Here is a 13,038-nt window from a genome sequence, read left to right as displayed (position 1 = left end):
TTGGCATCAAATCGAGACCAAATCTAGAGGTATCACCAAATGTGCTTTTACGTAATGTGTTATGCAACATCCAGGCTAATTTGCATAAAACCGCCCTCACACGGTCTCGCCACACATGATATCAAACTCCCTGTCTTCAAATAAGAATTCACACGGTGTCATCATAGAAATGTACGATACCTGCGTTCGTAGGCTGCATGGTCAAGGCTGTGGGGATGCTCGGTTGCTCGCCCAGCACCAGGCGGACTCTCTTGGCGTGGGTTTTGCCCTGGTAGTGGGACTGGGCCACGATGGCTGAGGTGAAGAACATGTTACACAGGGTACAGCACTTGTTCTTGTCCACCTCTGTCTCTGCACAGTCCTGGAAGACAAAGGGGACGGAATAATCGTGAGGAGTTCATTTAAGGTCAGGACATGACACACACATATAGAAATGAATGACATGTCTCTGGGATGACTTGGTGGCTATTTGCCTTTTCATCATTTCATCATTTTCATCATTACAAATGATGATGGTGAGGAGGATGAGGAATATCTCTCCCACAAGAACAGACGGCACACAAACAAAAAGACCAACTGCCTTGCTAACAAAAAGTACACTCGCACATTCTCACACACACACACACACACAAGCACAAAGAAGCCAAGCATTATTTCTCTCAAGCTGTTCCCTTTCTTTGTTCTTTCCCATCTGGCATATAGGCTGGAACAGGATGAGGAAAATCCAAGAATATTCCATAAACCCGGAGAGGCATACACAACACACATCTTAAGTAGAGGGACTGGATGTAAAAAGAGTTTCATTTGATTATTTTCTGAAAACAGCTTGCACTCCCTGGATCACAAAATTAGGTTCACTTGCACATTCTTATACGATCCAATATATATATACGTATATATATACTTATACTTTGTTAGTGGGCTGCACGGTGAACGAGTGGTTAGCGCAGAGGCCACATTACTAGGAGAAAAACATGCTAGATTAATTAGCGACTCCAAATTGTCCATAGGTATGAATGTGCGTGTGAATGATTGTTTGTCTATATGTGCCCTGCGTGTACGACTCCAGCCTCTTGCACAATCTTGGATGTATAAAAGGCTGACAGGGAAAGAAAGGGTGCTTTTTTGCAGCTATGCTGTACTAAGGCCCGCTTACTTGTAGGTATACAGGGACTGCAAATAAGCCTGGACGTCTGTATGTTATATTGCTGTCAGGAATAAATGATCTGGTTCTCATTCTATGGTTTGGTTCTCTAAAATTCCTCACTTAGAATCCTCAGACAGAAGATCTCAACAGTATGAATGTGAGTGTGAATGGTTGTTTGTCTATATGTGCCCTGTAATTGGCTGGCAACCAGTCCAGGGTGTAACTGGGATACGCTCCAGCATGCCCTTATGAGGATAAGCGGTATAGAAAATGAATGAATGACTTTATTGTCATAATAGTTTGACCTTTGACCTTTAAGTAAACAGCAGAGAATGACAATGACAGCGATGCCGGTTTCTTTTTCCAGTAGAAGAGGTGCTCGGTAGTGTTGACTAATGAGCAACTATTAGTAGTAAGCTGTGTCAGGAGTCAGCAGATCCATATGTAGGCCTTTAACCATTTATATCAAGGTATGCGTGTTCAGCTGAGAGGTGTTATTTCACTCTTCAGTGTGTTCTATATGTGGCAGAGAAATTCATGATGTGAGTACACCCACAGGCATAGCGCTTAATAGTTACTAATGCACAGTCATGGAAAAAAATTATTAGACCACTTTTGTTTTTTTCAGTTTCTTGTTCAATTTAATGCCTGGTACAATTAAAGGTACAATAAAAACAACTCAGAGGAGTTTACTTTTTTTTGCAGTACAATGCTATAGTTTTGGTTATCATCAAGAAAACTATGGACATTTGATCAGTAGTGTTCTAATATTTGAATGCCATTACATTATAGTATATACAGTAATGGTGTGCCTAGGGAGTATATAACATGATGACTGTTCTGTTTTAATAAAGTGTTTTACATGGTCTAAAAATACCAGTCTTTTCAACGTCAAAATTCCAACATTCGGTTTTTTTCCGGCCTTGTTCCCTCACGCACTTTGAGGAGTCTATTCATCCTAGCTCACTTTGTCTTCCGTCTTTTTTTTTTTTATCCTTTATTCCTCTTCACACCAGCGCTTCTACTTGTCCAGGTGTCAAGCTACAGGAAACAAACCTCACTCGGCGGTGAGAGAAGTTTGTGACACTAATGTGTGTGTGTGTGTGTATATGTGTGGCATGTCGGCTCTGTTTAGCATCACATGCAGCGGTTGTATAAAAAAAAAAATGTTGAGGGCACCATCACCTTCAAGGCCTTTCTTTGTCTCAGCTGTCCCTTCATTCTCTTTATTTTCATCATTCACTCTTTCGCCTTTCTATATGTGCCTCTACCCCCCACCCCCACCCCACTCCACGTGGGTACCAGGCTCAGTGACTGTGTGTGTTGTAGGATGAAATATTAATCTGTATTGGCAGCTTTTCACAACCCCCCCCCATCATTGCCTCCCCCCGGTTCTCTCTCCCCCGCTGTGATCATCATCCCACTCCCCCATTTCCATGAAAGTAGTTCCCTTCTATGTTGGCACATGCTGATTTCATTGTGCTGGATTACATGGATTAATGAAGCAACGTTTAAGGTTTGCGTTCACATATGCTGATAGTGAATGCGTAATTACCTCTGCCAAGGAAATTGTTTTGCCATCGCCGGAGGTTTTTTTTTATGGATACATAGGTGATCTTCAATCCACATATAAAAACTATACTAACATCTTTAAAAATAAAAATTAATTCATTCATTCATTTTCTACCGCTTTTTTCCTCATGAGGGTCACGAGGGGTGCTGGAGCCTATCCCAGCTGTCTTCGGGCGAGAGGAGGGGTACACCCTGGACTGGTCGCCAGCCAATCACAGGGCACATATAGACAAACAACCATTCACACTCACATTCATACCTATGGACAATTTGGAGTCGCTAATTAACCTAGCATGTTTTTGGAATGTGGGAGGAAACCGGAGTACCCGGAGAAAACCCACGCATGCACGGGGAGAACATGCAAACTCCACACAGAGATGGCCGAGGGTGGAATTGAACCCTGGTCTCCTAGCTGTGAGGTCTGCGCGCTAACCACTCGACCGCCGTGCCGCCCTAAAAATAAAAATATTTGTTTATTAATTATTGTTCTTATTTTTATTAGAAAGTCCCAATTAAACTTTAACAATGCCATAAAGAAAAGCAATTAATAGCTGTGGTCTTAAATTACGACTGGGTTAATCATTGGCATTAACAGGTGTGGCTGTAGGCAACCTCCTGATGTGCTCTTTAGTACTAACCTCACAAAGTTTCTTTTTTATTTGCAAAAATTGAGTGTGTATTTACAATGATAGACAGATAGTCGATTTCAAGCATCATGATTGGTCAGCTCCTAGCAGCTTTGTCTACTTCTTTATACGCTTTAATATGGTGGTTGCGCTACTCAGCTGTTGGTGAAACGCATGCATGTTATACATGCTGTATTGCTATTTACAATGGACCAATGTACAATGTACAATATGCTTGATAATAAATGACCATGTGGTTAACAAGAGCTCCGTTTTCCTTTCTACTTTCTCATGCACTCCCGGTTATCATTAACGGTTTTAATGCTGTTTTATATAATGACTTTATATACATAGTATCGACTGGCTCAAATGTGAATGACATCTCTCTTGAATGAAAAAAAAAAAGATGCCCGAGTGGTTAGCACGCAGGCCTCACAGCTAGGAGACCCGAGTTTGATTCCACGCTCGGCCATCTCTGTGTGGAATTTGCATGTTCTCCCCGTGCATGCGTGGGGTTTCTCCGGGTACTCCGGTTTCCTCCCACATTCCAAAAACATGCTAGGTTAATTGGCGACTCCAAATTGTCCATAGGTATGAATGTGAGTGTGAATGGTTGTTTGCCTATATATGTGCCCTGTGATTGGCTGGGGCGACCAGTCCAGAGTGTACCCCTCCTCTCACCCAAAGACTGAATGAATGAATGAAAAAAAACATGTTTTGACACTTAGTAACACAATTGTCGTGACAGGCCTATGAGACCATTTATGGTACATAATAAATAAAGACATATTGTAAAACACATTTGATTAATATGCAGAGTCTAGCTGTATGGTAAAATAGTGATGTAAACTTGATTCATTTTAGACTCCAGTTTTTGTTTTTATGTCACAAAAATAAAAACCTCACATGGAGACATACTGTATCTATGCACTCAGCAAACACCTCATTGAGATGGTTGGTCCACTACAGTGCTATGTTAGTATGCACAAATCAACCCCTTAAACAAATGCAAGAAATGGACAAAACTTCATAAAGCGCCTTTCTACAAAGGAGGCTGGTATTATGTCACAGCGTTACACCACAAAGTAATGAAATTCCTTTTGTAAAATGATGCTATAATGGCGATTTTTTCATCCTTACCTGTGAAAGGTAATCCTGTGAGATCTTGTTTGGAATGTAAACCAGAACATGAAATAGGCATTTTCCCTGTTCTCCCTTGCCACATCACTGCCACATCCAATATGGCAGTGATGTTGATAGGTGGACAGGAAGTGGAAAGGGCTTGGAACAGATTTGTTGCTTTTTTACAGTAAAAGTTTCATTACATTGTGTTCCCTTGGATACAAAATATATTTTGACTTTACTCTCATGATTAAAATAGAGTATTGCCGCTACGATGTGAAGTATATTGGTATATGTGTCAGTGTATCTGAAGTCTATATTCGTCCCATTTTTACATCTTTATTCATGATGATGTCATTGGAGCCACAGGGCCCATGAGGACAAGTCTCACATCTTCTTTCATCCCTCCCTTCATTTTGCATATACATTCAGCCTGTGTCTTCATTAGCATATCTTTTTATTCTCTTCTACCACCGTTCCTGCGCTCATTCTTCTCACTTATTATCATCCTGTTGTTCTTTTCCCCTCCACTTCGCCTACTTTATCCCCGTCTCCCATGGGAACATGCTCCTTGTTCTTCCAAAAATTGTCTTGAGGAAAATCGACTGTGCTGAGATGCTTTCCTACCTGTCAAAACACTAGAAAGCAAACAACAACAAAAAAAGAAGCCATTGACGACCGTGACTTAAATGGCAAAAGAGTACTTGAAAGAAGTGGTTGGCGGCGATACGCGTCCCTACACTCACCGGGGATTTTGTGACAGAGCGTGGAAAGTTTCAAACAAGTTGCGCCTGTGTGTGTTTTGTGTGTGTGTGGGTGGGTGGGCCACTGCACTCAAACACTTGAAACAATAAACAGCATCTGTGACTCAGTGTTTGAAGCTTCATCTTTCTGCAAAGAGTCATCAACCTTTTATTGAGAGTTTATTTCAACCTGTTTTACTGTTTAGTTCTTTGTCAGGACCAAATGATCATTCCAATATAAAACATGCTTGTATTGGTCGTTAAGTTGATAGTACTTGGAGAATACTGAGATTAAAACGTCAATACTGATGTTTGATGCTGGTTTATTGATACTACGGATCGACCGATACATCGGCCAGCCGATATATCAGGTCGATATTTGCGTTTTTTCCTTGTATCGGTATCAGCCGATACACGCGTGGGTTCGCCGATGTATTTTTCCACCGCATGATTTACAGTCAGGCATCCGCCGGGGCAGCTTTGCGGAGGAACAGTCATCACATCGATGCTAGATAAAACTTAAACTACGACAGAAATGTTTTGCACATGGTTGAATATTTATTATGGGCTTGCCCATATTGTTATTCCTTGTGATGTTTAGCTATTATTATATCTTAATCTTCCCATTTTTGTGCGCGTAATGCGGCCAAAACCGCAAGAAGGACCCCCACACATGTTACACCGCCGGAATCCTGACGCTCAGGACTACAGTGTTATTTATTTTTTGGAACGTTTTGTGTAACCATGGCGACGCTATTCACCAAAACGTTCAAAAATGGGCCACAAGATTAGATACACCTGTTCTATTTTTAGAACAGCCACACTCCAAGGAAAACGAGAATTTACAGACTTTTCACAGCTTTGTAGCTCATACGACCACGTAGAAACGTGATTAACGGCTCATTTTTGAGATAAACTTCTCAACTCTCCCTGTGGCTAAATGCTAATTGCTAGCATGTTAGCATTTAAGCTAATTTACTCATGTCTAAAGGCAAATAAACACATGGCATGATGTAGGAAGGTTATAGGACAACCTTGGCACTCTCTAAACTTGAGGCCCTCTTGATAGGTGCTAGCATGATGACTGTTAGCATGTTAGCATTTTAGCTAATTTACTCATTTCTAAAGGCAAATAGACACATGGCATGATGTGGGGACACCATGGGACTGCATCAACCTTTTCGGTACTTGAGGCTGTCTTGCTAGGTGCTAGCACGGTAGCCGTTGGCGCACCGGGCCCGAGTTTCACAGCACAGGTGGCAAACCCATCAAAATTTCCGAAGGAATTTTCTAGTTCCTTTTAAAGTTGATAATGCAGTTTATATGTGTTTAAGAAAGCTGAATCCTACTGTGTTCAGTGTTTACATTTCAATAAATATTTGTTTAAACATGAGACCTGTAATATTTGTTATCATGGTCATTTTTTCATGTAAATTGAGGTATCAAAAACAGTATCGGCTACAAATATCAGCCCAAGCAAAATCGGCCATCGGCTGAGGGTGATGGAAAAAAATCGGCATCAGCATCGGCCCCAAAAAAACCATATCGGTCGATCTCTAATTGATACTATAGCAAACTTTTTTTTTTTTTACACCCCGACGTCTGTGTGTATGCTGCAGGTATCCCATCGCCTCTCAGCGATGTCTGCATCTCTGAATATTCTGTCTCTTCCTAACAATAGACTCCTAATTAGCCGTGTTTATCTTTCTCTCCTTCTGTTTTGCTTTCTCTGTGCTCCTGCTTTCACTGCGATGCGTTCAGGCGCCGTGGGAGACATCGCCGCTAAATATACACTCGAAGCCGGCGCTCTCATTTAGAGTGAAATGTGCAAGAGTGTAAATTAAACAAGGGAACGTGGGGTGATACAAATATAGCATTGCAGAATAATAAATGACGTTTACACCTTTTACACAGGTAGATTGCATGTGTATGCAATGATGAAATAGAGAAATCCGAGTGAAAAAATTTGGAGAGAAGCATGTAACCCAACTGGCTTTCATCTGCGAGCACCTTTACGACCTACTTTCTTTGCTTTGGAGAACACACTTTACCTCCACTCGCAAAAACAAAGAGCCACAAAAAGCTCAAGGCACGGCATTTCACACTGAGTAAACATTGGCATTTTCTCCACTCTGCCCAAATACCTTTGTGCTCTTCCCATTGGACTGCATGAGGTCGATCCAGGCAAGAACAATGGGGGGAAAAAAAAAATCACATTTACTGGGATTTCTCAATGTCACAGATTTGTAAAATTCTCTTGCATTTTGACTTAATTCCTAATTATTTCCCAGTCATTGATGACATGTTTAGTAGCTTTTGCTTAGGAGTACACTGTACTGCATAAAGCCACACTTTGGGCATGAACTACTAAATTTTTGCATTTACAAAAACATGTGCAGACTTAATATCGCATGTACAAATGGTAATGGTAATGGTTTTATTTCATTTGAACATGCATCAGATTACAATTGAATGCATCACATAATCAGTTCACAGTTCCACATGTCCAAAAGGAGTAGGAAGAAGCAAAGCTTATTAAATCCTACCCCTTCATCTGGTACTTTTACAATCAGTAACTGTTACATTTGTTCACTTCCTGCTTTCCATAATACAGTTTAAGGTTTTTTTTTGTTTTTTTTTTAATTTTGTAATTTTTTGTCCTGTACCAAAGTACAAAGTGATATGACCATACAGCGACATAATGGGTACCATAGTAAGTGTCAATATAGTGATATGTATAGCACATCATGACTGGTTCAAGACTCTTCATCCTTGTATTTAGCAAACATCAACTGCTTGTATTGTTTCATGAATTGGCTCATCGTTGTGCATTGTTTGAGGGTCTTACTCAATCCATTCCATAGTTTGATTCCACATACTGAAATGCTATGGCTTTTTAACATAGTCCTAGCATATAAGTGTTTCAAATGTAGTTCTTCCCTGAGATCATATTTCTCCTCTCTTGTAGAGAAGTATTGGATGACATTTTTAGGTAATTGGTTATTTTTAGCCTTATGCATTATTATTTTATCTGTTTGAAGATTAATTATATCAGCAAGTTGAAGTATTTGTGATTTTAGAAATAAGGAGTTAGTATGTTCTCTGTAGGCGGCATTATGAATTATCCTTACTGACCTTTTTTGCAGTACATTTAGCGAGTGAAGATTGCTTTTATAGTTATTATAGTTTTTATTGTGTCTGTCAAAATGCACAAAAAATTAGTATGAAGAGATGCAAATGTAATAATTTCGCACTCATAATGCAATTTAGCAAAACTAAATTTGTTTGTGGTTGATATTTTTGCATCTATATTTAAAGGCAGGTGAAAAATAGCATTACGTAGAAATAAATGGCAGCGGCCACTGTGGCAAAAAGGAGGCGCACCATGGGTATACAATGACAGATGACCATGAGATATAATTTCTCATGCGTGTACCAACATATTTGGACTGTCAGAAGGAAAAAGACAAATAGTGGAGACTCCTTGTTACACTGCATTTTCTTTTGTCTGGATCATTCCAGTACAGCATCATAGTTAGTGGCGGTGTGATAACATGAATATCACATGAATATCATAACCTCATGTATCATAAATTTCATTATTGGATAGGTTGTAATGTAAAACAAATCATTATGTGACATATTGTTGTGTAAAACATGTATTTTAAATGTCAAACTACAATCGTGTTGTGTTTATTATTTAAATATTATGATCATCAAATGTCGATGCTGGAGTTCACCAGTGTGTTCATTTGCATCCACCACCAAGACCTCCACCTCCATGGCTTCAACCGCACGAAATGACCACGTTCTTGCACAACTTATTTACACATTGAACCAAGTACTTCTAGTTTACGTCTACTGCACAACAATAGTACACGCAATGCGCATTGATCCCCCATGGGTATGCACTGACACCACCACTCGCGGCATCCATGAAGCAGTCGTGATGTTATTCGGTCCCATTGCGTCTTGCGTGATGCCACGCAACAGCAACCATTACCCTTAGCTTCATTAATTCTACTATTTGCAAGGGACCGACATGAGAATTACCCCCTTCCTGCTTCAAGAGATGGTGGAAAAGTTAACCCATTCGTGTGAATGAGACACACAGAGACCCGATGTGATACGCTCCGTCTTCATAGGTTGTGCATGATTTTTTTATGGCATGAGTGCAGAAACAGTTAATAGGGACCTATTATGCTTTTTCCACTTTTCTGACCTATAAATGTAGTTAGAATGTTGTATTATAGTGTTAAACGATGCCAAAGTTTTAGATAATAAGGTTTGTGTACTTGGGAGTGAGCCCTGAAAGAAGTTTGGGATTGCTCAAAATGCTCGGTTTCAAAAGGCGTGATAAAACTGCCCCTTTGTGATGTCACAGAGGGACGAACTTCCTTATATGAACAATCACAGCGGAGTGGGTATGGGTGGAATAAATTAAAACAGACCATTTTGGCAGTTAGCACAAATCAAAGGAAATAAAGCTGGAATAGGTGCAGATTCTGGAAAATCTAAAACGTTTTCTGTGCGGGTTATTGTGTTTAGCTGTTCTATAGGAGACCACAACTCAATACAAAGGGTTGCAAAATGAGCACAATAGGTCTCCTTTAAAGAATAATATCCTCCCTCTGGCTCTTTGCAAAAACTTAGTAAAAGTGATGTTAAATGTTCAGTTGTCCATTCATTTGTCATTTCTAATTGTGGTTACATGGTTGTTTATAAAATGTGTTTTGTGATAAAATTGATTCATTGGATTTACTTTATTGTCAATGGGAAAACCTACCTTAGTTAGAGTCTGTTTTGGTTTGAGTCAGACCTTCTGGAAGGGATTAATGATGTTAACCAAGGCACCACTGTATAGGTAATTCCAGTTACCAAATAGCAACACCTGTTATTTTTGTTCCGGGTGGGGGTGGGGGGGCATGTATTTGAGGTGAGGCATTTATTTATTCAGAAGCCACTGTTTAAACACACAAAAGTACTCAAACATGCTTGTTCTCATCTATCTACGACCAATGCAGTATATACTAATGCATACTTCTAATAACAAATTTACCCTTTTTACCTTAATAAAAGACTGAATAAGACAAGTCATCTAGAAACTTAAACAAAGAGGCGTGCCAAACTTCTCTTAATGTGAGTCAGAGGTTTTTTCTTGTCACTCACACACACATGCACACACCAGTGGCTTTGAGCGATGCAGCCGTGACACAGACAAAAAAAACAAATGTTTCAAAGGCTTAAAAGCAGCCCAGGACCGGATAACTAATTGTGTTGTCTTAGATGTCTGCATTAACAATGGGACTCCTTAGGTAAAGTACACTACAGAGAGATGTGCCAAAAGTTCCCTTTAGGTGCAAAAAAAAGTGAATGCAAATAACATCATGTCTTGACAAGTGTTTGTACGCCATGCTAGAGTTGAAATGGTGTGGTAATAAATCTTTGAAGAAATCTTGAGGAAATGTTGCGAACAAAGTGCTGACCGGAATGCTCTCACATTGTGTGTGCATTTAGTGGCCCACATGAGGTGAAAGCCAGAAGGGGCTGACTCATGTCTTGCTCACTTAGGAAGGCAGATGGAGACGCAGGTGTGAAATAAACTGTACGTGTATGAGTGTGCATGTGTGTTTTTAACATGATCATTTCATGAAAGTGGGGAGTGTGGCACACATGCACATGCACATTGTACAAATTTCTCTCTTTAAAAAAATTTTTTTTAGGTGTCTAGCAAAATCCGGTTTGGGTCAGGAGCAGTATGTCCAAGAAGATGGAGGTTTTTTTCATGTTTTTTATGATATTTTTCACCACGGCTGCACGGCAGTCGAGTGTTTTAGCGCGCAGATCTCACAGCTATTAGACCCGAGTTCAATTCCACCCTCGAACATCTCTGTGTGGAGTTTGCATGTTCTTCCCCTGCATTCCAAAAACATGCTAAGTTAATTGATGACTCCAAATTGTCCATAGGTATGAATATGTGTGTGCACGGTTGCACGGCGGTCGAGTGATTAGCGCGCAGATCTCACAGCTATGAGACCAGAGTTCAATTCCACCCTCGACCATCTCTGTGTGGAGTTTGCATGTTCTCCCGGTGCATTCCAAAAACATGCTAGGTTAATTGATGACTCCAAATTGTCCATAGGTATGAATGTGAGTGTGAATGGTTGTTTGTCTATATGTGCCCTGTGATTGGCTGGCGACCTGTCCAGGGTGTACCCCGCCTCTTGCCTGAAGACAACTGGGATAGGCTCCAGCACCATCTCCAGTCTCTGTTAAAAAGTCATCAAAAAGTTAATTTTTATACTCTATGTTGTTTTTCAACTACACCCAATTTGATAGAAAAAAAGTCATTCTATTTTGTTTTAAAGTAATTTTGGAAGTGCTTGTAGTCCTTGGAAGAAGGTGAAGATTGATTCTGCGGTATAGACAGCAGGATATTGATCGTTGCCTTTTATTAGTCTACAAATATGTCTAGACGGCTTCCTTTTCTTTGGAACTATAAAAAAAAATAAAGCTTCTAAGTACACTTGGGCTTTGCCTAGATGGTTTTAATTTACAAGGCCAATCTCTTTGAAGATGATAGCTGGAGACGATTCTCTAACTTTACAACTTGCATTCATCACACATTTCATGTTACAAGTTGGACTCACGCAATGTAACACGACAAGACCTTGTCGTACCTTGGTTAACATCATTAATCCCTTGAAGGTCCGACTCAAACCAAAACAGACTCTAACCCAGACAGGTTTTTTTTTTTAGAAAATAAAGTCAATTCATTGAATCCATTCCAGACCCCCCAAAAATATATTAGTTTTACAAATATTATAGTTTTACATGCACAAAATGATGCAACCATAATGATACACAGGCAAACAGACTAATTTGTTAGGCGCGAGGTTTGGCCATACAGTGATCGAGACAATGTATGAAAATTGAGACATATTTTAGGCAATCATAAAAAGACATCAAAAGAAATGTCAAGATGTAAATCGTATTTGTTGAAAACCAAACACTACAAAAACTGTGGCGTATGGAAACTGAGCTACCACTTTATTCTTCTGCATGAATTTGTTTGCAGGTTTGTTTGCTAACTGAGCTAACTGGCGCGTTTCACCCAGGTCCGTTCTGAGGTGATGCCAGATTTTACGGGCCAGTTTGATTTGTTTTTCCACCAGCTGTGTCCACAACCTGTGTACTGAGTGTGTGTGTGTATCATGTGGAACTTAAAGACTTGCTGCTTGCATACAGTACTGCATCATTTGTGTCAATAGCACACTCTTTGTCTGCCACACAATGACCGGTCTTCAGTGCACACACACACACACACTCACATACACTCAGACACACACACATTCGTAAGGCACAGCTCTATCCAGCCAACGCTTGCAGCCGTCCAATCCAGAGCTACTTGGCAGCCTCTAAGACTCACCAGTAGCACCAGTGCAACCGCATTGTCCCTTCGGAAAGAGTTACAGCCCGCAAAACCACACAATCGCTCACAACTGATTAAACAACATATAAATTCCCATGAGCACTTGGTTGCCACATCCAGGCCTTAGAATGGATGGGCCTGGTGAGTTCGTCTGAAGAGAATCAGGCTCTCTGTATCCTGAATGCAGGACACTACCAAGGACATGATGACCCATTTTCACCTGCTCCAATTGCATATATCAACCTGTCACATAAAAATATAAAAATCCCACACTGACCCACATATATAAAACAGTATTTTTAAGAAAGAAGACCAGTCGTCTTATAATTAAGGTCTAGAGATTTCTACTATACATGCTAATTGACAGGTGGTGCCGAGTGAATCGGAGCTTTTCTA

At 40.2% G+C, this 13,038-nt stretch overlaps 1 protein-coding gene across 1 annotated transcript in view; it reads right to left on the bottom strand.

Moving 5' to 3' along the window:
- LOC131107906 (zinc finger matrin-type protein 4) overlaps positions 1 to 13,038 on the bottom strand; it is a 74,936-nt gene that overhangs the window by 33,505 nt on the left and 28,393 nt on the right. Inside the window, exon 4 of the mRNA XM_058058370.2 lies at positions 181 to 361. Within this exon, the coding sequence (XP_057914353.2) occupies positions 181 to 361 (181 nt within the window). The remainder of the gene's footprint in view (positions 1 to 180; positions 362 to 13,038) is intronic.

This window comes from Doryrhamphus excisus, linkage group LG20 (genome assembly GCF_037039965.1).
Source record: "Doryrhamphus excisus strain RoL-2023G ecotype Guam linkage group LG20, RoL_Dexc_Guam_v1.1, whole genome shotgun sequence".
NCBI classification, from domain to species: Eukaryota; Metazoa; Chordata; class Actinopteri; order Syngnathiformes; family Syngnathidae; genus Doryrhamphus; species Doryrhamphus excisus.
The sequence above is the reverse complement of the archived record's forward strand: the minus strand, read 5'-3'. Positions and strand labels throughout refer to the sequence as shown.